The sequence below is a fragment of the Daphnia pulicaria genome, chromosome 11 (assembly GCF_021234035.1).
Source record: "Daphnia pulicaria isolate SC F1-1A chromosome 11, SC_F0-13Bv2, whole genome shotgun sequence".
Classification (NCBI taxonomy): domain Eukaryota; kingdom Metazoa; phylum Arthropoda; class Branchiopoda; order Diplostraca; family Daphniidae; genus Daphnia; species Daphnia pulicaria.
In genome coordinates, this window is record NC_060923.1 from 4267342 (window position 1) to 4295206 (window position 27865).

At 43.2% G+C, this 27865-nt stretch overlaps 4 protein-coding genes and 1 long non-coding RNA gene across 8 annotated transcripts; 2 read left to right on the plus strand and 3 right to left on the minus strand.

Annotated features, from left to right (window-relative positions):
* Positions 1 to 65: 65 nt before the first annotated feature.
* On the minus strand, positions 66 to 1781 carry LOC124315491 (3'(2'),5'-bisphosphate nucleotidase 1-like). The gene is made up of 6 exons (XM_046781203.1): positions 1561 to 1781; positions 1441 to 1493; positions 1176 to 1379; positions 1063 to 1111; positions 712 to 998; positions 66 to 634 (listed from the first exon to the last, which is right to left on the minus strand). Exons 1-6 carry the CDS (start codon positions 1625 to 1627, stop codon positions 371 to 373), a joined length of 924 nt encoding a protein of 307 aa, XP_046637159.1. The 5' UTR covers positions 1628 to 1781; the 3' UTR covers positions 66 to 370.
* A 513-nt stretch (positions 1782 to 2294) lies between these two features.
* Positions 2295 to 3609, minus strand: LOC124315529 (histidine-rich protein PFHRP-II-like). 3 transcript variants are annotated; one of them, XM_046781269.1, is made up of 3 exons: positions 3449 to 3609; positions 3162 to 3373; positions 2295 to 3059 (listed from the first exon to the last, which is right to left on the minus strand). In XM_046781269.1, the coding sequence occupies exons 1-3, from the start codon at positions 3467 to 3469 to the stop codon at positions 2546 to 2548; spliced, it is 747 nt and encodes a 248-aa protein (XP_046637225.1). In that variant the 5' UTR covers positions 3470 to 3609; the 3' UTR covers positions 2295 to 2545. The 3 variants fall into 3 exon arrangements, with proteins under 3 accessions (XP_046637225.1, XP_046637224.1, XP_046637223.1); XM_046781268.1 differs by having other exon boundaries at positions 2295 to 2641; positions 2678 to 3373; XM_046781267.1 differs by having other exon boundaries at positions 2295 to 3373.
* Positions 3610 to 4336: 727 nt separating this feature from the next.
* LOC124315223 (zinc finger protein 391-like) lies at positions 4337 to 6847 on the plus strand. The gene is made up of 8 exons (XM_046780750.1): positions 4337 to 4767; positions 4852 to 5195; positions 5282 to 5362; positions 5423 to 5582; positions 5655 to 5819; positions 5881 to 6086; positions 6150 to 6283; positions 6355 to 6847. Exons 1-8 carry the CDS (start codon positions 4472 to 4474, stop codon positions 6712 to 6714), a joined length of 1746 nt encoding a protein of 581 aa, XP_046636706.1. The 5' UTR covers positions 4337 to 4471; the 3' UTR covers positions 6715 to 6847.
* Positions 6848 to 11334: 4487 nt separating this feature from the next.
* LOC124315337 (runt-related transcription factor 2-like) lies at positions 11335 to 16894 on the plus strand. 2 transcript variants are annotated; one of them, XM_046780961.1, is made up of 5 exons: positions 11335 to 12292; positions 12369 to 12482; positions 14746 to 14844; positions 14918 to 15091; positions 15154 to 16894. In XM_046780961.1, the coding sequence occupies exons 1-5, from the start codon at positions 11917 to 11919 to the stop codon at positions 15711 to 15713; spliced, it is 1323 nt and encodes a 440-aa protein (XP_046636917.1). In that variant the 5' UTR covers positions 11335 to 11916; the 3' UTR covers positions 15714 to 16894. The 2 variants fall into 2 exon arrangements, with proteins under 2 accessions (XP_046636917.1, XP_046636916.1); XM_046780960.1 differs by having other exon boundaries at positions 11336 to 12292; positions 14743 to 14844.
* On the minus strand, positions 13597 to 14729 carry LOC124315756. The gene is made up of 3 exons (XR_006911642.1): positions 14264 to 14729; positions 13992 to 14088; positions 13597 to 13775 (listed from the first exon to the last, which is right to left on the minus strand). It is a non-coding gene; the product is annotated as an uncharacterized LOC124315756 (long non-coding RNA).
* Positions 16895 to 27865: the final 10971 nt, after the last annotated feature.

Genomic DNA, 27865 nt, shown 5'->3' on the forward strand with positions numbered 1-27865 from the left:
TTTAAATGAACAAGATATTTTTAGTTTAAAACAATAGTTTAACAAGAGGTAACTACAAGTCGTAATTTGTTAGTAATTCTCTAAAATGTATTCCATAAATTATAGAAAACATAAAACAGCTTTGGAAGTAAATAAAATGGGCAGTCGGTGCAACAAACCGCAAATATCATCAAATTAAAGCATCCCAACGAGAAAAGAGGACTAGACATCGTTTTTCGTTAGGCAAGAATTTGCTTTTGTCGTTCAACTAATAATTTGTTTTACTAAGAAATTTAACCTACTAGCAAGAACAGATAACAGAAGTTCTTTGGAAAACTTTTGAATGGAATATAACGTGGAAGGGCAATTGATTTCGGAAGTGATTTGTTAGTTAGGAGCCTTGGACAAGTTGTTTAACTTCATCTGGAATATTTTCGACAAACCATTTGTGGTCATCAGATTTAGCAGCGGCCAGAACACCACGTTTATTGGGGTGCATCTCTGTTGAAGCGTACGAGTAAGGAGTTCCGTGAATGTCAGTAAGTCGACCGCCCATTGCGGTCAAAATAGCCTCAGGAGCGCAGGTGTCCCACTTTTTGCAACCAGGTGAGGCGAACACGTAAGCAGTGGCATGGCCTTCCATCAACAGCATAACCTTTTATTTGTTTTTGCAAAACAATAATCTTTTGGTTACGTATTTTTCTTTTTGTAACGAATAAGTATCAACATTACCTTGTATCCAGCTCCTCCGACTCTCAGAATTTCGTCGGGTTTTAAGGCCTCCAGGGCTTGTTGAACTACAGGTGTCATATGAGAGCGTGTTGTTACGACAAGTCGTTTACCCTCTGGAGGTGGAATTGGTTTAAATCCACCAACACCAATTCCAGGGATACCCCACATCGTACGACCTAGTCCTGCTTTGTCATTCTTGTAATTGTAGTATGGCTGGTGGATAACTCCTCCGACGGGACGATTTTTGTGGGCAATTCCAATCAACACTGTTACATGGTCCAGCATACCTAATTAAATAAAACATTAGTATTATTCCAATGACTATTGATATCCATTAGTAGTTTTAATCACCAGCTGTATACTCTGCTGTTCCATCAAGAGGATCCACCCACACAACAAACTGAAAGAAAAATGTATGAAATACAACAACAAAATTGAAATGATTCTGTGAATTCAATACTTACATCTTCTTCTGTAACATTCACAAGTTCTTCTGGGCATCGAAGATTTAAAACCTCTTTGTCAATATCATTGACTAGTTCTACATTGGATTCTTGGGCAAGATCCTCTTCTCCAATAATACTCATCAAGGGAAACTTTTTGTTCAAGTTTCCAATAATACACAGCTGTGCTCTGCGATCAGCTTCAGTTTGTGGGTCATCCACTCCCTGTACCAGATGGCATTCATTAAATAAACAGACTGACATAAGTGTGGGGAACAAAGGTTACCTTTTCAACAATACCAAGGTCCCCTTTACTCATCACTTCACGGATGATGTTGCCTGTGAATTTAATGTACAAATACTAAACCATTTCACAACAACAGCAAAACAATCATTCAATCTTTACCTGCATGATTTGCAACAGCAACAGCATTAGCCATCAAACGCAAGAAAACTGGAGAAGTTGAAGCCATTATGAATGTCAAAATTATTTCCAACTGAGAACGAGTTGACGGTAACAAGGGCTTTTATGGACCCAGTATCTGATAACAGAGATTATAAGTTTAGAATCTAAAAAACAGGTTTAGTTTGGATCTCTCCTGCTTCTGCTGCTGCTCTATCAGCAATTTGACAAATTGGCTTAAAAGCCTTAAATGTAAATTACAGCATTGACACATGTCTTTAATTCCGTTTCACGCTCAAATATTTATTCTTTTCGGTTTTTCCCGGGGTTTTTTTGTTTTCCCGATTAATAAAACAGGAAATTCCCAAACTATTCTACGACTTTTTAAATATAAGATTATATCAGGTTGTTAACTTCGTTAAAAATGATGATGACGTAATCGATATACCTATGATAATATTACATAATAATGAATGTTTTTAAGCGTGTCGGTCAAGTAGCATTGGCGTGTAGTAAAATTAAAACTTAAGTGGATCACTCAGTTTTGATTCATTCGCATGTTTTTCAACACGCGAGCTACCTTTTCCGACATGGAAAGAATGTCGTAACAACGGCACTGATAGTTCAGGCCGAGTTGATTTACTGGTTGCTTAGTGTTGAATGTTCCTTAGTGTGTTCAACTACACAGATGGTTTTCCCCAAGTGTGACGTAAAAAAGCACGAGATAACCAATTATATATCTATGACACATAATGTATTTCCCCTCACCACGATTTTAGTTTATACAATCTCGATCGTGACACTACAGCAAAATAAGATCCAAACGAAGAAATATAGCACAGAATCTTTACAAAGATTTTAAGTTAAGTTAGCCAGGAAGAAAAAGAACAGAAATAATTTTCGTCGCTAATTATTAAATTGGCTAGGAAAGGAAAATTTTGATCTATTGATGGAAATCTTACTTATATTCTATCCTTTAGGCGTGGTGTTAAGCTGAGTGATGTGCAGCTGGTTCAGGTTTGTGTTCCTCGGCATGGTGTTCTCCCGAATTATCAATGGATGCATGCTCTTCATGGGTTGCGGCTTTGGCCGGAGCTTCAACTGATCGAGTTGGTCGAGCATTCTCCTCTTTCTCATGGGGTTTTTCAGTTTTCTCTTCGTGCTTTTCGGCGGAACGGCGGGCAGCATGATGAGGAGCCTTTGTTTCTTTGCTTTCGTGTTTCTCGGCAGAGTGTTCCTCAGTAGAGTGTGCTTCGGCCGAGTGTTCTTCGGCCGATCGTCGGGCTGCGTGATGCTCTGCTGCGTGGTGAGCTGGTTCTTCATGCGGAGCCTTTTCTTCGTGCTTCTCGGCAGAGTGTTCTTCGGCGGATCGTTTAGCGGCGTGATGTTCTGCAGCATGAGCTGATTCCTCATGATGCGGAGCCTTTGCTTCCTTGTCTTCGTGTTTCTCGGCAGAATGTTGTTCGGTTGATCGTCTAGCGGCGTGATGCTCTGCGGCGTGATGAGCTGATTCTTCATGCGGAGCCTTTCCTTCCTTGTCTTCGTGCTTTTCGGCGGAATGTTCTACGGTGGATCGTCGGGCTGCGTGATGCTCAGCGGCGTGACTGGCTGGCTCTTCGTGGTGGGGGGCATTGTGTGCGGCAGTTGCGTCGTGTTTCTCACCTGAATGGTCTTCGGCAGACCGTCTAGCAGCGTGATGCTCAGCAGCATGGGCTGGTTCTTCGTGGTGCGCAGGTTTGTCATCGTGCTTCTCTGACGAGTGACTTTCGTGTTCGTTTACTGGCGCCGAGGCGACCATCGCCGCCACAATCAACAACTATTTCGATTAAAAAATGAGGCTCAATAAATGCTTATGACATATAATATTTAGTTACAATGTTGAGTTACTTACACAAAGGATGGTGATTTTCATCTTGCTGGTTGGTTGATGAGAGGTGAATTGCAGTCTCTTACCAGCTGAAGAAGCCGAATGTGTTTGAGACTACAAAGAGTTAGATCCTGATTTTATATCCGAGTCGATCAATTCATTAAAATTCTGCCTGGTCATTCATCTGAATTAATTCATCTCGTGAAATGATCTAGAAATTTGCGCGCCTGTGATGAAAATCAAATTCTTTTATTCGGCAATGCCACCTCAGTTTGGTCTGGAATTGAACAAGATATCGGCAGAACAAATCGAGAATTGAATGACGAACGACCCGTGACCGCGGGACCCTTTCACCTTGTCAATTAGAATCCCAAAACCATCCTAATGACTCGACAATCTTTTCGCAAGGGCTCGTGTTGCATCACCACGTCATGACAAATGAGGAATGCAATACACTTTATGTCTTGAATCTAAATGAGAATACTCACCGGACGACTGTCCTTGCCTCCATTACGTTTTCTAACTGTTTACGTGAATCATGCCGATTGTTTTTCTATACAAATTGGCCTTGGCCGTATTAACTTGAATATATGTCAATCTCGTCATAGCCATGCTGAGCCTCTGATTGACCTGGTTATTGCAGATGCAGACGAAACCATCAATCGAATTTTGAATCCTAGTCCTAGTCCTAGTAGAGAAATTCACGCACGCTGCAAGGAATCGGAGTTGTTAGCGCTAGATGGAGATAAGCAACGGAACGGCTCTCTCGTCCCCTAAAAATAAAAACACAAATATGAAATATCTATAAAAAATAGCATAAAGAGAAATTTTAATTTTACAAGGATGTGAATAATTAAAACTATTCTAATAATGTGAATTTTAAAAAATGCTTATTGCACAGTAGCCGATAAAATTTCGAAATGTCATGCCCTCTAGCTGATGCTAAACAGCTAAACAGTAAACATTGGCTGAACTGCTAAACAGTAAACAGTAAACAGTAAACATTTTCTGTCAAACAATTTCTTTCATAGACTTTGTTGTTTCTTGATGTGTAGCTTAATTTCACCAAGCTATTGTGACTTTGAACAACCTGAGAGCGAATCGTACTCCATAATATGTAAAACGTTGCAAGACGATGTCTGTGACTTTATTAAACATGCAAGAAAAAGTCAATTCAAACCCGAAAAAGACGTGTTTTTGTTAGCGTTTGATGATAATTTGGAATCTCGGCGAATTTCCCTTTCAGCTCATAAAGAAATTCTAGCAGCCGCTAGTCCCTATTTGGCGGAGCTCCTTGGAACTTCCAATGATTGTGATATTTATTTATCATTTTCCGATTTCAAGTAATATACAGATAAAGTTGTGTAACACCAAATTCACCTTAAGCGAGGCTTTACTGAAATTCAAATCATGTTTATGTTTTCTAGGCAAAGTGAATTAGAATTGCTACTAGATTATATCTACACTGGTGAAATCCATGCGTCAAGAGGCTTAATGGAAGAATTTGAACTCTGCTTAAAGGAGTTGGGCATTCTAGGTACCCATTCCTTGGTGTGTACTGAGGAAATTGCTCCTTTGAAACCAACCGATATGCCACCAATCCAGTCAGCTAGCTCTATCCAAGACCCAACACAAAGTAAAACCTCCACCCAAGAAAATGTGTGTGAGAGTAGCATTCCACTGGTGGAAAACACACAAAACATCACTTGTGTTTCATCCGATTCTGAAAGTGATGTCCAAGAAGAAGAGTCTGAGAAGTTATCCACCGATGGTAAATTCTTCAAACATCTGCATCAAACTAGCCTATATAACGCATAACAAAACTGTAAACCCAACTTCAAACTAGTCATTCTTTAGATCGCCCGTTTGTGTGTCCTGTCTGTCAGAAATCTTTTCGGCACCTCAACGTCCTTAGAACCCATTCTCGCGTACACACAGGTAAACATTTCTCTTCAGAAAATCCTATGGTGTAATACAAATTTCGACAAATTCCAATAGGTGAGAAACCCTTCACCTGCGGTACATGCAATCGGTCATTTTCACACAAATCAACTTTGAGTGAACACATGAATCTCCATTCGGATGATCGTCCCTACGAGTGTAGTAAATGTCAGCGCCGCTTTAAGCAAAGAAAAGGTTTAAGAGCACACCGTTGCGAGTGAGTATCCGTTAACCTTCCCTTACAATAATCAATAGAGATTTCATATTTATTATTGGTGTTTTAACAAAGAAATCTCCAGGAAGAAGTATTTCAGTGCGAATTCTGTGGACGTCATTTCATTAATCGAAAGGCGTTAGCTCTACATCGCATCCACCATGAAGCGGAAAATAAAAATAAAACACCGCAGGAAAAATCCTTCTTGTGTGACGTCTGCGCTCGGGGCTTCAGTAACAAGTAATTCAGCTCAACATTTGCAAGGTTTGTCTCCTTTCGATATTGAATGTTTGCATTTTAGGTATTTACTGAAAGCTCATCAAATGACTCACAATGAAGAAAAGCGTTACGAATGTGACGTTTGTCACAAGAAATTCGCTCTGAAAAAGACCCTGCAAGTTCACGAGACGTCGCACAAAACTGACAAAGGTCCGTACAAGTGTTCCTATTGCCCAAAAAGCTTCCGCTACGTCGCAAACTTGAACACGCACGAACTCATTCATTCAGGTATAAATAAAATAATAATATCATATTTTGATTAATGTTAATCTTCTTTTCGCTTCAAAACAGGGAAAAAGCCGTTCGATTGCACCGTGTGCGGCTGTGCCTTTAGGCAGAAATGGTCGCTCAAAGAGCACATGCTTACGCACGATAAACCGGAAGAAAATCCCTTTACATGCGAAATATGTAACAAATCATTTCAGGTGAGTCGATTTTAAAAATCTGTGTTAACTCCAACAGCTATTAATCTTGATTTGAATATGTTTAACAACAGGCAAGGAGGCCATTTATTGCACATCGTTATTCACACAACAAACAAACGAAGCGCTGTCTCGTCTGTAAGAAGCGATTCTACAATGCCGAGCGACTGGCCCAGCACATGAAAGATCACGAAACCGTTGATGATGATCTACCCGAAGAAATCGGCAATTCTGTCACGGCGCACATGAACGAGGCTGGCGAACTGATAATCACCCAGCACGACGTCGACGACAACAACGAAAGGGCCCTGATTTTCACACCTTCACTTCTGCACATGATCCAGTCGGCGGATGAAACGGCCGACCCAATGACGGGCCACGAGGGACAAGATGAAGGAAACCGATGGTCACTAGAAGTGGTCATCGATTCTTGAATATCAAATCGCAGCCAAACTCTTTTTTTCAACTACTGTACTTGATTGGTTTATACGTTTGAATTGGTTATCTCTGCACTTTTCTGTTCATCGACCATATTAAGAATCTAGGGCAAATAAAATGTCAAAACTATTTCATTTGATTCCTTCTAGTTCACTGGGTAAAGTCATTATTATGTAGGATTAGTTTGGTATCAGGGCCGGATCATTACCTTATTACCTTGCCAGCCAAAACAAACAAAAGGACAACTCAAAATGTAGAGCATCCATATGAATATATTTCTGAACAGCAGAGCCAATCCCTTTTATTTTTGTTTTGTTTTTTAAGCGTGTCATCTTTATGCCATTGGAAATCGAGAGCTCAAATTTGAAATGCAAAATCATCAGTCGAGTGGTTTTTCCCCCTGCTGGGTATTTCTCGCCTTGTTGTTTTTTTAGATATGGGAAAACACAGACGGAATGGAAAACTGATAAGGCAGTTGCAGTCAGTTGACAAAGCACTCGAGTCTGAATAGTCCGTCGGTTCCCATATGACAAATAAAAAGTGTATGCAAATCCATCCATGTTGTTCCCCCCCTACCGACTCCAACCTCCTAATGGTGGGCACAAATTCCACAGTTCGCTGCCGGAATGAAAACAATTCAAAGTGGCTTCTAAACTTACTTGCCACACTTCCGCAGAAATTCAAAATTCATATACAAGATATTCCGTACATAAGATACTATTGAAAGTCATTTTCTAAAAAAATCCGGAATCCGGAAGGTGGAGCACTTTCCGGAGTTGCTCAGATCAAAGGCCCTACGGTGTATTGTTCACGAATCAAGGGGGAGGAGGAAGCCTAAAATTTTCAAAAAATTCAAAATGTCTCTGAGTGATTGAGCTCAAGTTTGTTTGACGCCTTATAATATTCAAATGATTCTTTTGGCGCCAATGTAATAAATCAAGTTCTCCATTTGTATCATCATTTAACGTTTGATCCTTTTAGGTGGATAACTTTTTCCGTTGAGATGAATTACATATCCTTCCTTCTTTGATATTGAGGCTAGGCACGAATGGAAAACGAATAACAGAGTGGGGCGAGGTTTGTAATCGGGTAACACCCTGCAACGGGGGGCCCCCCTGCTTCAACTGGGCTGAGCTGCCGTCCCCATGTTGTTCCGACGAATGCAACCCCTGGGGTTTGCCCAGTTTGTTTGAGCTCGGCGTACTACACATATATCTAACGGACATCATCAAGGGGGCTGCTGGCTGGCGAGCAGCTACTTCATTATTGATAGAAAGTCGCACGGAGGACGTAATGAAAAGCTCATGGCCCATCAGTAGCAACAAGGCCGACCGTCCAACAGAACCCAACAGACAGCCTGCCTGCCGTACGCACATGCAACCCAATGAGATAGACTAGCGCCCGGCACAGTTCACGCTGGCATACATAAAATGAACGCACACACACACACACATGAATTTCCCTTAGACTCTGACCGCTGCCGCCGCCTCTCTCCTCTATGGTTTTTCTATGGCAACCATAATATGTACACATAGCTACCATGTTGTTTATCAACAACACCTGCTGTCACGGTGTGTCACACAGCTAGTTGTTCCACGAACACACCACCGGAGAAGATCGATGATTATTGCCAGGGAGATATTAGCCATTCAACTTGTATATGACGGGCAAAGAACAAAAAGTATAAGTAGCTGATGGGAAAAACACACACAGATCAAAAGGATAGAGTTGGCTCTTTTTAAAAAACAAGAAAGAAAGAAATGATGATGATGAATGGAGATGATAAGAAAGCTATTTGGCCCCCCCAGTAGGTTTTTCTTTCTCTTTGTTGACACTGCGCTTTGAAGCAATGTTGTTGTCTCGGGGGGTGGCAGAGGATAAAGAACCGAAAACAACAAGGGAAACAACAGTGGTTAATACTCCTCTTTGATATCCGATGGATTATTTCGGGTTTAATTTCAATTCGACTCTTTTTTTAGTTGATTCCGACGTGGTCCCCCCTTCTCCTAGTAAATCCCCCCCAACACCAAAGTTGGGTGTCTAACATGGAGGAATGCAAAGTGTGGCTTTTGGCCAGAGTCCCTTTTTGTATAAGGACCCAATGCGGAGGGGGGTGGTGGTGGTGACTGGCTCTGAGAAACTTCAAAGCGATTTTCAAAAAGTTTCTCTCGGGAAATGTATCATTTTCTGTTTGGTGTGTGTGGGGGGGATCTTCTCCTGCCGACGCCGTTCGCACTTATGGGGGGAGGGAAACGGGAGAAATCGTCACATTCCGGCGCAGCTCTCCGGTGTCCAACTTTGGCTACATCTCTTTGAGGATAGAGAAGAGTATACTTGCTGAATCTTGTTTCCTACTACTTGTGTGTGTACTTACAGTACTAGTAGATTCATTCGAGTTTGATTTTTTTATTATTATTTTGATGGCCGACCGAGTGGTAGGATTTGATTCTCCGGGTCTTGATGCGTCGAGGTTTATCGATCCTCTGGCCGGCGACCGACGCCTGATATGTATGTCTCCTTCTCTCTTTTGTTTGACCAGCGCCTTTTGATTCTCTCTCCAATGCTCCAATGTACAGACGTGCTTGACGCGTATCATCGAGCTGTGAATCTCTCTGACGTCACGACCCTAAAAACTGAAAAATTCGTCCCGTTCAACGCATAATTGAAAGAACTTGACTAAACCAGAGTGTCATTTTTTAATTGGCGTTTGGCTGAATTTCATACCCTCCCTAGTGGAAACTTAAAACGAGAAAACTCTTTTGACATACAACCAAAAGAGCCTACAGTGTCTACTTGTTCGTCGTGAATATTCTTTCAGAGATGAGCCGGGGTCGAATAAAACAGGAGGTCCTGGGTTGGGGGAAATTGTCGTCAGAGAGGATATGACTTTTAAAAGGCAAGGGCATCACACGGAGAATAGAATATTGTACAGTGTACAGTACACATACATGTCCTCTGTTGGAGAGATATTATGCGGAAAAGAATACACAGGGAGCGGGAGAGACGCAGACAATTGGACATGAGACGAGGAGGAACTTTCCTTTGGGGCCCCCATATATACCCACAGCTCGTTCGCTAGTTGCTTGCTGCTGCTGCTGCTGAGGTGGGCGTTGTAATTAAAAACTTGAAGAGCCCCAATGTATACACAGAGAGAGAGAGAGGGCGCTCACATTAAAAGCTCGGGCCTGTGTACATACGTGCGGGACTGTTTCAAACAGAATTGAAAGGAGAGGAGCGCGGGCGAACGAACGAAGAGGGGGTTGGAGAAAAAATAAAGAGCCGAGGGGGGGCAAGGTCCTCCTCCTTCCCTCCCAGCCCCTCTTGGTGGCAATGAAATTTCACCTTCTCATCTTGCAGCTTCATTAAGGAACGTTATCGGGCCAGACAGCGGGGCATTAACGTCACGTTGGGACGCCCCAACTTATACGCCGAGCGGCTCCTACTACTCCTACTACTACTACGCCAAACTCTTTTTTCTCTCTCTCTTCTTGCTTTTCCAATCTTTTCATCATTTCCCTTCCAGCCTCCCGCCGCCCTCTCTTCCCCCCTCTTTTTAATCACAAAATTAATTACTCTTTCCCGCTCCTCGTCTCAACGAAAAAATGGGGGGAAAATGAAAATAAAAATGAGAGAAAAAAACGATGATGATGATGTTAGACATTTTCAAATGACGCCCAGCGCTAATCTTTTACAGGTTCTCTCTATCCCATTTTTTTTTATTTTTAAGAAAAAAGAGCTCACAGTTATTTTAGTTCGCCTATTGTGCAGCACGCAAAATTAGATATGAGCAGGTAATATTCAACTTGATAACAACCAAATTGAATTTTCTCCGCTTTAGATGAGGGGGGAAAAACGAATTGCAAACTCATCAGCGGGGGGGCAACATTTTTAAAAAATTCTTATCGTCGGGAGTTTGGTAACAAATTAGCTCGTGAATTTGACATAACGACAGGACACAGAGCACAGTCGTCGTGTAGATGCTTTGGGTGAAATGGGAAACGCCTCGGTCGGACGGAAATCGTTTAGAATTGCAAAACAAAAACCCCTAACGACCCGTCCGATTCCGACACCATGTCAAACTTGCTGAGCTACAACATCCGCACACGATTTCTAAACCCGCTCACACATGGACCTCATCTGCATACGGCCGAGATGGATTTCCATTGCTCGTAATGAACGTGTGTTGCGACCCAACCGCCAGGAAAAACGGGTAGCCAAACCCAGGGAATAATAACAAGTTAACTCTCCCAGTCGAGTTTGATGGGTGCGCACCTTTCGTCGGCAGACGGCCCAATCAACCCCCGCCGAAAGAAAAGTTTTTCCGTTGCTACTGCTGCTGAAAATCAAATATAACATCTTTTTCTTTTGTTACACACACAGACATTTGGGTGTGTAGAGCGTCGTCCCACCCACCTGCTCGAGTTTGATATATCTCGGTCTGTTTGGCCTACTGGGCGCTGCTGAGGATTTTTCCTTTCTTTCAAGAGGAGGAAAAGTGGGCGCGGCGTCGGGAGAGGGAGGTCGTCCGCAAGCTCCTAGCCGGTGTCCACAAACCCTTCCTCCTCCTCCTCCACCCGACCCACCCCTTTTTTTGGTGGGGTATTTTTCTCTAAAGCTCCCTGCTGGCCTGGCCTCTCTCATTCGCTCCTCTCCTTGGTAGAGCAGCCACCACCCCGGCCACCCACCCCGAACCCGACCTCAGGCCTCAAGAAGTGAACGCGGGCCAGCGGGATAAGGACTTGGGGCTTCTTATACACGCCAGTCCACTGTCACACACTGCCAGCAGCAGTTGCCCATTGTTACTCGCGCACCAACCCCCCACCGCCGGCAATCAAATTTTTCGCCAGCGTTCAAAGTGCAACCCACAAATTTAAGTGACCGAAATTCATTTCCATTTTCGCATATTCAGTGAACCCCAAAAATAAAAATTCAGGTGAATTCAATCAAACCGGAAGTGATTGGCAATTTTACAACCACACCCGAGTGATGAAGTGAAAATCCGATCAAAATTTAAAAAATCGTCAAGTCTAAAAAGAGGTGCAAATTTCATTTGTGGACTGGGGGAAGGCGGAATAATATAAGCGCATCCGGCGAAAAATTCCGGATTTTCCTCCAAAACCCGATCGAGTTATTATTATTGCGCGTCGATTGCATCAACTGTACGGGACAAATTAAATTTGATCTCCGATTTGGGGAGGATGACGTCGTTGGCTGCTGGCGTCAGTGGTGCTAATAGGCCAGCGTCTTCGAGTTCGGCCGGCTGCGGATCTTCCTCGTCAGCCGTTCCGCCGTCGCAGCAGGGGATGAGTTTGCCCGGAATCGGCGGTGAGTTGGTGCGCACCGGAAGCCCCTGCGTTCTGTGCTCATCACTTCCGACACATTGGCGCTCCAACAAGACGCTTCCGGCGGCCTTTCGCGTCGTCTGCCTGGGCAGCATCGACGACGGAACGCTCGTCACAGTCCGGGCCGGCAACGACGAGAACTGGAGCGCCGAACTCCGCAACGGGACGGCCGTCATGAAAAATCATGTGGCCAAATTCAACGACCTCCGCTTCATCGGCAGATCCGGAAGAGGTAACATCAAAATGGATTAGACGCAATCGTTTTAAATGATTGCGGATGTTGAAATGTTTCCATTTCATTCCGGCAGGAAAAAGTTTCACGCTGACCATCACCGTCAATTCGTCACCACCTCAAGTGGCCACCTACACCAAGGCCATCAAAGTCACCGTCGACGGACCGCGGGAGCCCCGGAGTAAAACACGTAAGAAAGAATTCGGTTGACACTCCATCACGAATTATCTTTAATGGCATTCAACATCTCCCGAGTCCCCGATCAAACTCGGCAGAAACTTGTGAGGATTTTTTGAGGATACATTGCTCATTTGAAAGAAAGGAGCCCCAGAAGTATCAGATGGCCGGAATAGACATAACAAATAAGAAGAAGAGGATTAAGTCGGCGGGACTTTAAGGACACAAGGCGGGAGGGCGCGTGGGAGTTGGGTGGAAGGTGAGGCAATAGGGAGTGGTCTAATGCGCTTAGCAATCCGTTTCTATCAGTCCTCCCCCCTCTCCCTGGACTCTGGAAAACTTTGTGTTTTACCATGGTCCCATCGGTTGAGCTGTTGGAACAAGCCCCAAATAAGAGAGAGAGGGAAGTCTTACGCAGTTGAATAGATTTGCCCATGTGCTGTGTAGTAGCTCGTGCCCGAGAACCTCCCTGGGAAACAGTTCCATGGCTCCAGGAGGATCTTTGCCCCCTTAGGGCCGTTGTTGCACGATCAAAAACATATATTTCCTATACAGCCATAGTCCGTGTTAAAGTTCTTCTTTCTCTCTTCTTGATTTTCTAAGGTTTCATAAACGTGAGTATTGGTTACCAATCCCTCACCTTATTCACCACACTAATACTATTGTTGTTGTTGTTTCCCCCGAAGCCCGTGAAAATTATTTTTGCTTGACGCCCGTACCGATATTGGGTTGCACGCCCGGGATTTCGGGATATAGGCTACCCGGGACACAGAAATATTAAAGGAACGTTATGATCCGACTGACACGAACTCTGACGAGGAGGTGCTGGTTGTGTCGGCAGATCCCTCATTGGTCAAAAAATTGTCGGGTTGGACTTTGCTTCAAGTGTTAAAAATATTTTCGAATGTGATTGTTGACCCACCAGACACAGTTGTGGGGTAATAAAACAGGCCTGATCTGCAGTCGTTCTAGACGTGAGTTATCTAATAAACCCTGACTGACAGTTTCAGCCAACTGCATGGCCCAGGAATAATCGTTACTCCGTTCTACATAACGATTGAAAATCAACGTCACTCAACAGTCAGAAAGGATGAATAGAGATGAATTTGTCCTACCTTTATGCCTGGGAAATACAGCTAGGCATCCACAGTAGCTCCAGCTGAAGAGTTGAATCCACCAGGCGGGATAGGCCAAAAGGGGCGTCCTTGTGAATACACCCACATTCACATGGGCGTACACATTTAAAGAAAGTGGAAAAAGAGACCACGTTTGGCAAGTTTCTCCAATCAAGAGGGATGCTGTTTATCTGTATAAAAATCAAAAATGGGTTACGAAAACTATTGACAGAAACAAAAAGTAAAGTTGAAAATGAGACAGTGGGTAAAATGTAATTTTTAACAAATGGGAGAATTTAAGGTTTCTATGTAATAGTGCACTGCAGTAATGCAAGTCATGCATCACAAAAATATCTAGCAGGTCACAGGTTTCAGGTAAAACTCCTAAAAGTAACGAAAATCATTACCAAGTGTTGAAACTGAGACTGCTGTTGATGGTGACAGGTTCAGCACAAGCAAAACTTGGATATCTTGAGGTTATTATGGCTGGCTCTGGTCTCAACTCTGCACATAAAGTAAAAGGTTATGCAGTGCAAATAACAAACTGCCATGCTTCGACAGGGGGCTTACATAATAAATGCTAGTCAGGAACTGGCATTTCACAAACTGGGAATTGGTTTAACCTCTTCTATTTAAGCTCCCATACTAAGTCTATTTGTATTCTTAGTTTTATATTTACCTGCTAAACAGCATGGGCATGATGAGTGTGCATTGAGCGATTCTGTAAAGAAACGCGACCAGAGTTGGCACGACGACGACCACGTATATATGTCATTTTATTCGTTGTGCTTTTTTTCGTGCAGCCACATGTACGTTTCCAAAAAAGTGATGGTTTCATTTATTTGTAATCTTAAACTTTCGTGTCTTAATTTCTTTTTCGAAAGTTAAAACAAAAGAAAGCAGACGACATTCTAATTAGCAAATACTTCTATTAAGATATCGATCGAAATGATTTTAAAAAATCGAGCCCCTAAATCCAATTAAGTCGTGTGGCTGGCAATTGCAATTATCGATGAAAGGAAAACGATTTTGATTATGCATTTCTTTGACTGTTTTGTGTGTCCCTAGATTGGCGTGAATATTGTCAGTTGATTGAAGCGAATCCGTCTAGTCTTGTAACACGTACTGAAGTAGAATATTGGCATTGTATATACCTAGCAGGTCATTCGCCGTTTATACCGCTTAGCCTGGCCTCCCGTTTCATCGGCAACACCTTCGACACTCTCAATTTAAAAATCAGCCAACCCGCAGGTTGCAGAGGTAACAAACAAGACCACACACCTTTGCATCTAATTAAGCGGTCTGCATAATTAAATGAAATTTGGTTCGAAAGGTTTCGGTCCACCGATCGACTTCAATTTGAGCAGTTCGGCTTGGGGGGCCTATCGCGCCCTGGGACAGACAAATCTTCCAATGAACTGGGGTTCTTTGACCGGCGTCAATGTTAATCCGCTTCTTCATCCGTCTGTCTGGGATTCGCTCAATCCGCACCGCTCCATCGGCCCAGGTAAGAGCGCCAAATTCAAATAGATATTTCTATTCTTTTCTAATTAAAATTGGCTTTCGTAGGTCATGGCGAATCGAGTGTGGGTGGGACGAACGGTTTACGGGTCAACGAAATGAATCGACGTGGTCCCCTGGAATCGAAAGCCGGCGACGTCGTCGAGGTCCAGCGCAACGGAACGGACAATCCGGCGACGTCGTCGTCGACAACCTCGGCGTCTGCGGCATCGACGCTTCCGTCTTCATCTCTCATGTCCAACCTGCCGCACCACAACGCTCAATTCCTGCTGGCCAACCCGTGGTTGCACACGTCACTGCTCTACTCGCAGCTCTACAGCCAACGCGTTCACCACCACCATCCGCCACCACCGCAGCCGCAACCGGCCAACAACTTGAGCGTCGAACCAGAGTCCGGATCGGATAATCAGGCCGATCAGCCGGATCATGTCGTGTCGCTGCCCTGTAAGTTTAGTGCCCACCACCACCAGCGCTCGCCAGCGCCGGCCACTCCCAAGAGCAACGTTTCATCGCCCGCCTCTTCGACGACGACGACCACGACGAAAGACAACACGCGGGAAAAGGCGGAGGTCGATAACAAACGCTCAGAAGTCTGGCGGCCCTATTGATTCATCAAATCAAATATACCAAATAAAAGTCAATCAAGTTGGTGGCCATTCGTGTAACGGATAGAAAAGATTTGAAAAAAACCAAAAAAACAAAAATAATAATTAATTCGGCACATTTGATTGAATGATGATGATGCCCCCCCCCCCCCGTTGGTTAATGTTAACATTGGTATAATAATGACTCGTCATTTGTATTTTCTCCATTATAATATTATTATTAATTCCACACATGTAGTTTTGTTTTCTACATAATAGCCACATCTCTCTCTCTCTCTCTGAACTGCTTCCTATTTAAAATCATAGACGACAATTTTAAAACTATATTTGATCCCCGTGTTCGTTTGTTTTTTGGACGATGTTGCAGATTTATTTATTTCAATCCCCGTGCTCACCTTTCTTGTCATTAATCCCAGACGCGAAAAAAAACATACACACACACATGGAACAAAAAAATTAATAAGCGAATTGACTTTTTTCATTTTTGGTTCGGTGATATGGCTGAGGCGAAACGGATTATTTCCCATACACAAGTGTTGAACAAAATTAAAGTTCACTGAACATTTTGTCATTTGCAGTTGGTCAGCAGTCGGGTGATTATCTAATTAAAGCGTGATTTTGCGGTAAAGCGGAAAGTGGTAAAGAAAACGATCCATCAGCAGTCACTGGTATATAACATGAGAACTGGGATCTAATAAACTATACATAGCACTTGTGTGGTTATGCCGAATTAAAGCGCATCTCCGAGCTGGAATGACCATCTAGACATAAAAGCATAGATCCGACACAGTACCTTTTTGTCTTTTTACCTTGTGAGAAGAAGAAGAAGATGATGATTTGATTTTCTGACATTTGTATTACGTGACGCGCCGGAAGCACGAAAAGTTTATTTTTTTTTTGTTCTGAATTATTCAATTGGTTGATAAAAAGGTTTCGCCTTTCACGCTACTCCGTCTGTATATGGGTACCAACGGACTGGAAAATCTAAGACGAAACGCGATATAGTTTTACCTTTTTGATTCACGTCATGTTGAGGATTCTTTCCGTCTGCATACTTGTGAGTGTACAACCTTAAACCAATCCAATTAATACAGAAATATTTTCGGTTTTAGGTTTGTGTGTGCTGTGCGAGTTATTTGGTTGATGACGGCCAATCCGGTTTCGCGGTATTGCTATAGCTTCCGCACCAGCAAATACCAAGTCCAAAGACCAAAAAAGTGTACGCCTGGTCAAATAAAATACTAAAAAAAAAAATCAAATCACGAAATCAGAGTTATGTAATACGAAACACTAATAGTCGTAATTGAATTCCCGTTAATTGTGTGGTAATAATATCATTAAGGGGGGAAATAATTGTTTAGCGTTGATAAACCTTTATAAGGTTGTTGGCTATCAACAAATTTGCCTATTGGGTTCGATATTTGTTAAACATGGCACAGCAGCCTAATGACGAGAGGCTGTTGTCCGTCGTGTAACAGATCGCCGGGCTCACCTTTCACGGCCTAATTGCCTCAAAACACGGAAGAGCTGCTAAGGTGCAGCCGCCAACACTGAAAGGTTCCAATTACCTGTTGTGGCTTCGATGAACTGATGGCTAAAGTGAAAACCGATCTTACATAATATTCACAGGCCTGTTTATAATATGCGCGCATCAAAGCAATTTGGCTACAACTTGTGTCAGCGTTGAACCTAATCTATTAACAGTTAAGTGTTGATGGAATTGTTCTATTCGCCAACCATTATCTCTCTAGCTGTCCGCTCATTAACCGGAATTTCTTCCGGAGTCGCGGGCATTGAACGTTGTATTCTTTGAAGAGGTGCGGATGGGACAAAAATGTCGTCGTGTCGTGACGATGACCAAGTTAACTAAGGCGGGGCTATAAGACAAAAACGGGGAACAAACGAGCACGATCGTTACACGACATGCACTCGAGAGGTTCCTTAGGGCTAACGAAGTTAATTGTCGACTGACAAAGACTAAGACTGTGAAACGTTGCTTACGACTATACCCTGTACACACAATAAGATTCCCAATCATCTTTAAGTGCTGGACAAACAAACTGGTCCGGTTCAAATGTTTGACACTGACGAAGAATCACGAACGCAACAAACGACGGACGGACGCCGGGGGGGGGGGGGGGAGGGGGGTCAGGTGATGGCAACGATAATATCTCAAGCGTTTGGTTGAACGCGTTGGCTGTGCTGTAGATATAATAATAATAATAACTGGAATATAATAGAACGAAGAAGAAGGAGAAGGAGGAGGAGCTGGCGCCCAGGTTTTTCAAACTTGGTCCTCTAGGCGACCGCATTGACGCGAGCGGCCAGGGCATCCGCCCAGCCAAGTTTGCTGCTGCTGCTGGTAAAACCCAGTAGCAGCAGCTCAGCTCAGCTCCCCACTATATAGGAGCTGCTGTCGTCTCTTATTAGCTTCTGGTTGGGTTTTCCACGTTCACACAACTTGTTATAAAAGAGTGAGAGCCAAACGAGGTTAGATAGACCAAGTAGATCTAGACGGTGTGCGCATTGCGGATCCCCAATTATCAAACAGGAATGAATCACCATCCATCCCCCCCACTTCACCCGGTTGCCTAGGTGTACCCACCCAGCTCCTCCGCACTTCTCTCTCCTCCGCACTCATTAAATTACCGGGAACGATCTAGAGTAGATATACGCAACATATATCTATCCACGCCCATCTTGTTAGATGTGTATGGCTCTGCTGGATTTCAATGCCGTGCTGGAAATGATTCACTGCTGCCAGTCAGCTGATTGAATGCCGATAGATTGGGCCAGCACAACTCCGGTCAAGTCCAAAAAAAATAAGCTTTGCGCTGGCCCGGAATAATATTAGTAGACAAGATCGATGTTGTTGGACTGATGTTACATGTTGGGTTAAACCCGCAAAGGTCTATATAAGATCTCGTGTGTGGTCGGCTGATGGGGTTCCACTTGAATGGGTGTGGCTGTTATAGCCCCCCCCCCCCCCCGCGAGGTACACGAACGAGCACCGTCTCACGTCCAACGCGATCCCATGACTTTTAGATATCGACCATAGACGTTATGGCATACATCATCTATCGGTTCTATTCTCTTTTTTCTCTGTCGACAAAAAACATCGACCGTGATGATGAAATATTTAAAGTTGTCGTCCAGATTTGTGTAGGTGACCCGTAGTGGTCCCTCACTCTGTCCTCGGCCGGTTTTTGGTCATGGGCGCTGATGATATTAGGCATATGCCCAGTGTTTCTATCAAGGGGACGGTTGGCTGTTATAAATATGCCAGTCGGGTGTCGGCGTGAAACCAAGGCGAAAGAAAAATACAAGTCGACAGAGAGGAAGAGAAGTCGAGTGGAAAAAAAAGCGGAAGCGGAGGGGGGGGGGGAGGGGAGACGCAAAAGGGGGAGGGAAATTCAATATTAACAGGCCGCGTGTGTGGGGAAATCAAAAAGAAATAAGAAGAGAGAGAGCGAGGGGAAAAAATTTTTCGGTCCGTCTCTTTTTGACGTGCTGGACTGTGTACTGTGCGCATCCGATCTATGATTTCTATATGTCGTCCGAGTTCTTCAACGAGAGAAAAAGAGCTTTGATAGAAAAAGGGGGTTGGGGAGGAAATAGCGACCAATAAAAAAAAGATGGAAGAGTGCTGCTGCTGGATGGAATCCGTCGTGTAGGAAATGAGAAGGAATGGAACGACCCAAACGGAAGAGAAAAAAAAATAAAAAAATAGAGGGGACGTAATAAGAGACAACAGATGAACATCACGTCGTTATCATCGCACACCTTTTGGCAATTTTCTAGTCGTCACACCCAGGCTGAAAGATTTTTTTCCAATCGATCCTCCCGTTTTTGCCGGTCCATTACAACACTGAATTATGAAAAACGTTCATCTTTTTTCAAAGCCTGCGCCTAGATATAGATTCTAAATGTATTCCGCCTCAGTACACAGCAGCTCGGCTTTGCGGGGTCGTTAAAAATTAAGTTGGGGCGCAAAATGGCCGGGCTGGCCATGAAGTTCTGGGAATTTTCTATAAAAGTCAAAGCCAAGAAAAGATAGAACCGAACAGAGAGAGAAATGGAAAAGACAAGAAGAAGAAGCCTTATACTATCTCTTATAACTATGGCCAGCAACTTGTCTGAAAGCCAAGTTTCGATTCACAAGTGTGGCGTACCTGCGACTCACCACGCGCGGTATATCTCTAGCTCCTAATCAACTATCCAAACTTTTGTTTCTACCCGCATCTTCAAGGAGCTCTCACACACAAACACACAAGCAATTCCACCTTGGCCATATACTATACAAGTCCATTTGGGCGAGTTTAAATATCGCGCCACATTGTCATCAGAATCGCAAAAGCATTTCGATATCAAATGTGAATTAGTCCCTGGGAAAATTATAGACCTGGACCTCTTCTCAGAAAATCGAGGCGGAGGAAATATTTCACGACTCGGATGGGCGGAAAACTGACTTGATATTTATTAGGAGAACTAAAGGTATACTATCTATCTCTATCTACAACACTAGTGAGATATGGTACCGTAGCGTTAAACCGTTATCTTTTATTCAGTCAAAGTGACTACTACTACTACTGCAGCAGCAACAACAAAAAGATGGGAGCAGCAGTATAGTGTTTGGGAAAGGATGAGCTGTTTTCAAAAGTCTTTGTTGTCGAGAAAGAGACCATCGGAAATTCGGTGCTCCTGTATGTACACCAAGGCAGCTGTCCATTTTCTCACCCGGGACCGGGACTATAGAGATGCACTTGGGCTATTTGCATGATCTTGTGCACAGCACATACATACATACATACAAGGGAAACCAGAATTTATTTCGATCCTTTTGTGTGTGCTGTGTGTATAAAACATTGGACAGAGGGGAGGTGGAACCGAATTCGATTATCCTACACCCTACACACATTTTTTCCCGGAATAGATTCCGGAATTCAACTTTCTTTCCTGTGACATTTAGTCCGGCATCAAATTAATTTTGTTTGCCTTTGGTTGTCTAATCAGCGCTCGTAAATCAAAGTTATATAGGGATCGGTCTAGATAACAAATTGTTGTGTAATACTACTCTCTAGTCTCGTTTCGGCACCCAACTAATTCACGCAGCAGCAGACTCCTATCTCCTATATCTACTGATGGACTTGTCATGAAGAGCTTTTGGCCGGCTGTCGAGAAAGAGACCCTTAATCGAGATACATGTCGGACAATAAGCCCCCCACCCGTGCTGCTGCTACTGGCCCCGAGAGTTTAATCGAATTGCGCCACATCACGCCCAGCGTGTGTGTTTTTAGACGACGACTGTGCTGCTGTACTGCCGGGCGATGGCGAAAAAAGAAGGCGATAATTAAGTTTGCTGGGCTGGCCCTCCTCCTATATAGAGTTCCTTATGCCTTTCGTTTCACCTCTCTTCTTTCCTCGCACAGTAGATCCGTTTAGCGCTGGCCTCTATATTCCCTCGTCTCTCTTTTTTGGGGCTGGGCTGGGCTGGGCTGGGCTGACGCGTTTGGCATTATCGTATAAGTCACAAGCTTATCGAGAGAGTTTAGTAGTGAACTTCCTGTCGACGCGCCTCTGCCGCCCCATGTCACGTCCTGAACCAATATAGTAATTCTTTTTCTTTCCAACTAGACTTTTATTCTTTCTTTCTTTCTTTTTTCCACCACCGCCCCCAGCCGGACAGACAATTCACTTTTTTTTCCGGCTGGGCAAATCGATCATGCAATAGCAACAACACACCGAAACGAAATGATCCCAGTATTATATCTAGTGTGTCTTAAATTCTAATTCTAAATCGCCAATTGGTGAATAGAATTAAATTGCTGGCGAAATTTGCGTATCTCTTTTGGGGGGGATTTCGTGTTTGTCTATAGAAATAATAGTTGCTGGCCGTCGGCCAACGCAGTGCAACAGTACTCGGCCACAATACACTCGTCGTTAGGGGAAATATAAGACGATGGCGGGGGGGAAACAACAAGAAAAAGTCTCTGATGATCGAGTTCAATATTCAAACAATAACATGGATCATGTGTGTGTGCTGTGCTGTGCTGTGCGCCCGAGTCAAACTTTCTTGGGGGGAACACACACATGTGTATACGATCAAGTAAACACAACCAGCATATATAGCGCAGCTCGAGCGCAAACAATGCTGATGCGTAATTGGCATGACAGTCAACATAGTCGTGCGTGTTTACAACGCAAAAGCCCCAAAACGGGGATGATGATGTGTCCAATATCCATCCATCCATCCATCCATCCATCCATCCAGCCCGTTCTCTCTCTCTCTCTCACCGGCCAATCACAACCCACCTACACACATTTCGACTGACTATATAGACTGAATGCTGGCTGCTCGTCTATAAATATATGATTCGCTTTTTGATTTGAGATATTGACTTGCCTTTTATAAACTTGGTTAAGTCGGAAATTTGAATTTGGCGGGTCATTTTCAAATGGCTATTAACGTACGAGAATTTTAAACTACATCTAGGGAAACTAAAATGCGACAAAAGAGAGAGAGAGAGAACAGAGCTAGGCCATTGATTTCTTTGCATCTATCGCGCGTGGTGTCGAGGAGGAACCACGGGTATAGGATCTTTTCTTTTCTTCCTCCCCAACTTCGTCATATTGGTGGATCTGTGTTATATATATGAAATTGAATTTACACTCGACTGACCATCGGTCAAACACACTGTGGCCTCTGCTCCTATATAGCTTGCTTCTTCTTCGTCCTATATATTTTTCACCCCTGCTGGCAAGAGCGGCTTTTTGAAATCGACCAGTTCGCCGGCGACACTCTCTCTCCTCTCCCAACCGGAAGATGACATCAATATTAAACTTTGGGCCGTCAGAAAATGAAAGAGACGACAAAATCTGGCGAGGGTGAGAGAACAAAAAAGAAAAAGAACAAAAAGGCCCAAGAAAAGAGAAGAAAACTTGACAGCAATATATAGTATAGTATGAAGGGTCCATCTCGCAGCCATTTTGATTTAGATCTATAGAAGTATAAGGAGCGTGCTTAAAGATGGGTATACATCAGTCGGTGACGCATTGTCCGGCTAAATCAAGAATTAGTGGTTGTTCTTTGATGTACTAACTGAAACAAATTGTTTCTTATTACATTTAAGTTCTAATCTGATTAGAAATATCTGTAGACCTATTACGGTTTTGAATGGCCTTTCTTTAACTCTTCTATTATATTCCATCGTTGGCCGTAATAATATGAAAATTGTATATGAGGTTAAACGTTAACTTGTTTATTGTTTTTCTTTTCTTTCTACTTTGAGCGTGGGGTGATCGTTAGCGAGGGATTGTTTTATGGTGAATAACGCGTGTAGGTCCTTTTTTTGATGTGTGCTGGTTGCGTGTGTTACCCATTTCTGTGTGTGTGAGTCGATATGTGTGTGTGGTGTGTGTTGCATTGGCCAGCAGCAGTTCGTGTCGAGTCTAATTTCCCCTTGACATGCAAAAGTGCTAACCGCGTCGGGCTAACCTCAGGCCTCTCCTTTTGCGTGACTGATGGGGAATAAGGTCGGATCGGGAGTCAGATCTATATCAGCCAGACCCAACTAGCAATTTGTTCACTTGTTCAATTGTTCACCAACTTCCATATTTTTTTTTTTTTTTTCTTTTTTGAGGGGGGGCAGGTTGAACAAAGTATATAGACACACAGCGGGGCAGCAGCAGACGTAGTAGCGCGGGGCTTTTGAAATGAAAGAAAAAGCATCGGGCGCCGACCAAAAAATAATGAGTAGCTGCTTCCATAGAAACCGTCGTCCACATCGTCATTCCGGGCTGAACACACACAGTACAGCACACACACGACACATTTGCCATCAACGTTCATGGTGAGTAAACGCACGATATATGGCTGGAATATTTATAAATGGGCCGGGAATGTGACTCGGGCGGCGGCTATAGGGGAACAAAAATCTTGACATCAAATTCTGATTATTCAATTTGATCAACAAGTGAAAATTTCTATTCTCAAATTGTCAATCAAAACCATCCCGACTTGGATTGCGCAACGCCAGTGTAAAGTTTTAATCTCAACTCGAAGTAGATAAGAATAAAATTCCATCTTTGACCAGGAGCGGCTGACCGAAGGTGCAATCAAGGGGCGGCTGAAAGGGTCCAAAACGGAACACAAGAAAAAAAGAGGACCCTCAAATTCATTGAATTTTCTCTTTGTGCGAGAAGTAAAACGGGAGAAAAGGAAGAAATCAAGTCGTGTTAAAGGGCGCCCTTTTTTCTCTTTTGTCATCCGGTGAAAAACGGAAGCAAAGGACGGAAGGAGAGGGGGACCAGCAGCAGGACCACTTCGTCAAGATTCCCTTTCCTGTCTATAATAAAAAAAGGGGCAAAAGCTTTAAAAAATGGGTGAGAAGAAGATAAAAAGATCCTGAAAAGGAATGATGGCTGTCCGAGATCGGCAGCGAATCACTCAGTCACCTTTTTATATAAAAGATGTCGCAAAGAAAAAAGAAAAATTCAAATTGCATTTTCCCGCGCGTTCCGTACCATCTATCGGCGGCATTCCTTTTGAACAACCGACGGACACCGCTTTTATATTACACCTTGTCAATTTTCCATTTTTTTATTTTTTTTCTGGGAATAAAATAAAATAAAATAAAAAGAAAAGGTGCTATTACGTTTCTCTGCCCGCACATCGGAGCGGGTGAAGAAGCGGATCGATTCCGCACAACGTTTTGACCGTCGAGAGTCCACACTCGGTCGATCGATGGGGGGTCGACTGGACACACATAACCCATTGTATATAGTATATAACGGCCACACGAACAGATAACAACAAAGAGGACGGCAATTAGCAGCAAGGTTTCTGAAACTCCACCCTTCGCGAGATATAATAGACACAGACGGACGGACCTCCCCCCTTATATTGCCCACTCGCTTCTAATCGCCGTAAGAGGATCACGAGAGTAGACGAACGAAAAAAGGATTTTATCTTCTTCTTCTTTCCTCGTCACGCATTCAGTCTTCATCGCCGTCACTAATGAACCCGTCTTCGGCAAAAAGTCTTTCTCTTTCAATCTAATAAAGAAACTTGAGTCTCATTATTTGGTCTTCCGCTCGTCTAACATCTAGAAGAAGAAGAATATCTAGAACACAACTTGTATAGTCGATTTCTGCTGTATCTATTAAGGAATGCGCACTTTTTTTAAAAATGAGACATTGACATTTATAATTTGATTGCTTGATTAGACCGGAAAATTGTTTGATTGTTCAACTATTTCACTAAAAACATCATCTGAGCTCACATTATTTTTCGAGTGTATAATTTAGATTCAATAAATGGGAGAAACGAAAGATTGATGGATAGACATGGCCAAGAAAGTTTGGCTTCACTTGTGTGTGTGTGTGTCTGTGTCTATATCGACGCAATATGATGGAAAGAGAAGAGGAGGGGATCAAACAATCGATGAAATGCGAAGGGCCATGATGTACGAAGAGGAGCCTATAGAACCCAACATAGAGAGATTAGAGATATATAACCAGTTGTTGCCTGGGTAAACTCGCCCCAACTCTAATTAGGTGACCCCAGCATGTGAGGTACACACACACACACACACACGGACCGAGTTTGAATTTGTTTCTTCATCCGACGTTGTTTGTTTGCAACCGGCAAATAGTATAGTTGCCCTTACACACACATATACCCTAAACAAACACGCCGTTATATCTTGTCTATTACGTACATATTATACATATCCTGGCACACACACAAAAGCGGTGAATCCCCCCTTCCCATTACTGATTGGGAGGGAATAAAATGATTATAACCAACGTAGGCGACGTAGGGTACGGAAAAAATAGTCCTTTTTGTGTGTATTGTTATAATCAATGATCTATTTTGATATTCGGTTATGTATGTATACGGAATTAAGGGATGTGTGTGTAACTGTGCGCCATTCCCTGATGACAGCGGCAAGAGAAGGAGAGAGAATAAGAGCGGCTATTGAATTTTTTAATTCCCGCTTTCCTTGTGTCGTGCGATAGATCCTGGCCGGAGGAAGGAGGAAGAAAGAGGAGGATAGAAGAGCACAAGTTAATTAGATGCCGGGGAAGAAAAGCGAGAGCGACGTGGAGACGAGGGACGAAGAAGAGCTGAAGAATAAGAGCAGCAGCACGACGACGACGAAAACGGAATTATATCCATGTTAAATGAAATAAAAGACTTGTGTGTTGTACGAGCTAGAGATGCTGATGCTGCTGGGGGGGGGGGAAGGAATATAAGAATAAACGCGTCGACTGGTTTCAACTGTATCAAATGCGGGCGAAAAGGGTGTGTGTGTGTGTGTGCAACCGAAGATGCACTTTTCTCATTAGCTGCTCTCCATAATTCAAGAATTCAAAGTGAAACAGAAGGAGGCTGATGGTGATGGAATAATGGGGCTTTTAAAAGTAGATAGATATTCAAACAAGTCAGCCAAATCGAGATGCACCAGCCAGCCCAGACGACGATGTTGGGGGGGGGGGGCTGTGGGGACGCGTCTTTGACAGGCTCTACTATTAGCATACATTTCCCAGCTAGCTGGTAATAATGAGCTAGCTCGCTGTCTTTCTTCGTTTACCTTTTTTATTCTAGCGACGACAGCAGCGCTGCCAATAGATGACATTAAATATGAAAATAAGTAGCTAGTCAAGAACCGAAAAGAACTTGGGAGCGACGACTTAATATATTCAGATGGTTATCGCAACACTCGTTTCGGGATGGGGTTCGACGGTTCGTTAGTTGCGTAATACGTCAAGGATTGTGACATCCGATCAATTGTTAGGTGCAGAGCTGCAGAGATTACGTATACAGGTTTGTAGTTTAGTACAAGGAGAGAAATGAGGTGGTGCCGGTGTGGCGGCAGTTGCCTCTTGGTTAAAAAATTGTCTTTGTTGCACTTTTCTTTAAGTGTTAAAAGGTCAAATATTTTCGAATGTGATGGAACTGAAAAAAATGTGAGGTACAAAAACAAGCCTGATTTGAAGTCGTTCAACAAATGAGATTTTGAGTGAACCCTTAGTGAGAAAAAAACAAAAACGGAGAGAGAAAAACAGTTGCAGTCAACCGCCTAGCTCATGAGGAATAATCGTTACTCCGTACTACATAACGATTGAAAATCAACGCCATCAAAAGGAAGAATAGAGATCAATTCGGTCTCCTACCATTGTGCCTGGGAAATACAGCCAGGCATCCACAGTTGCTCCATCCATCCACTGAAGAGTTTAAATTACACCACCAAACGGGATAGGGTAAAAAGCGGTAAAAAGGGTGTCCTCGTGAATACACCCAAATTCACATGGGCGTACACGAGGACATTTAAAGAAAGGGGAAAAAGGGAGATCCGTAACTCGGTCGACATCGGTAGTTTCTCCAATCAAGAGGGAAGCTGTTTGTCTAAATAAAAATAGAAAATGGGTTACGACAAAATATTGATAGAATAACAAGTCAGGAAAAGTTGAAAATGAGACACTTAGGAAACTCTAATTGTTAATAAATGGGAGAATTCAAGGTTTACATGTACTGGATTTTTGCATGTAATGCAGCATTATAATATTAGGTCACAGGTCAATCACAGCAATGAAAATCATTACCCAAGCGAAGAGACTTCTGGTGACATGCTGCTCAATACCAGCACAAGCCAAACTTGCATATTGAGTGGTTATGATGGTTGGCTCTGGCCTTAAATATGCAAAAAAGAAAAGGGTTACATACTGCAAACAAACTGCCATGCATCGACAGTGCCATGATCGGCCATGATATAAATGCTAGTAAGGAAGTAAGTCAAGTAACACTTCACAAATTTGGGTTGAACTCTTCTATGGCTCCCGCTCCCTCAATCATTCTATAATTGTATTCTTAGTTTTATTTACCCGCTAAACAGCACGGAGGACGACAGATTTCGAAAGCAAATAAATCCTGAACTTGTTATCTCTGACTTTTTCGAAATTTTAAACTTAACGAAAGCAGACGACACTTGATGCTTGTCCAATTTTCTTCGATAATCAGCATGCTTACTAATTACTATGTAGTATGTAATACGATATCGATAGATTTAGAAATGATAAAAAATCGAACTTTCCCTCTTAAAATCCGACATCCGCTGAACGGATCGGGGATATTTTCAATTTTTCATATCAAA

What these genes read in the sequence shown, in the direction of transcription:
- LOC124315491 (XM_046781203.1), bottom strand. Translation starts at nt 1,627, where the DNA reads ATGGCTTCAACTTCTCCAGTTTTCTTGCGTTTGATGGCTAATGCTGTT. An exon ending in ACCTTGGTATTGTTGAAAAG is followed by an intron (nt 1,380 to 1,440) that starts GTAACCTTTGTT and finishes CATCTGGTACAG; the next exon opens with GGAGTGGATGACCCACAAAC. An exon ending in AACAGCAGAGTATACAGCTG is followed by an intron (nt 999 to 1,062) that starts GTGATTAAAACT and finishes TTATTTAATTAG; the next exon opens with GTATGCTGGACCATGTAACA.
- LOC124315529 (XM_046781267.1), bottom strand. Translation starts at nt 3,469, where the DNA reads ATGAAAATCACCATCCTTTGT. An exon ending in TGAAAATCACCATCCTTTGT is followed by an intron (nt 3,374 to 3,448) that starts GTAAGTAACTCA and finishes TAATCGAAATAG; the next exon opens with TTGTTGATTGTGGCGGCGAT.
- LOC124315223 (XM_046780750.1), top strand. Translation starts at nt 4,472, where the DNA reads ATGTGTAGCTTAATTTCACCAAGCTATTGTGACTTTGAACAACCTGAG. An exon ending in TGAGAAGTTATCCACCGATG is followed by an intron (nt 5,196 to 5,281) that starts GTAAATTCTTCA and finishes GTCATTCTTTAG; the next exon opens with ATCGCCCGTTTGTGTGTCCT. An exon ending in TTAAGAGCACACCGTTGCGA is followed by an intron (nt 5,583 to 5,654) that starts GTGAGTATCCGT and finishes GTTTTAACAAAG; the next exon opens with AAATCTCCAGGAAGAAGTAT.
- LOC124315337 (XM_046780960.1), top strand. Translation starts at nt 11,917, where the DNA reads ATGACGTCGTTGGCTGCTGGCGTCAGTGGTGCTAATAGGCCAGCGTCT. An exon ending in CATCGGCAGATCCGGAAGAG is followed by an intron (nt 12,293 to 12,368) that starts GTAACATCAAAA and finishes TCATTCCGGCAG; the next exon opens with GAAAAAGTTTCACGCTGACC. An exon ending in CCAACCCGCAGGTTGCAGAG is followed by an intron (nt 14,845 to 14,917) that starts GTAACAAACAAG and finishes TTGGTTCGAAAG; the next exon opens with GTTTCGGTCCACCGATCGAC.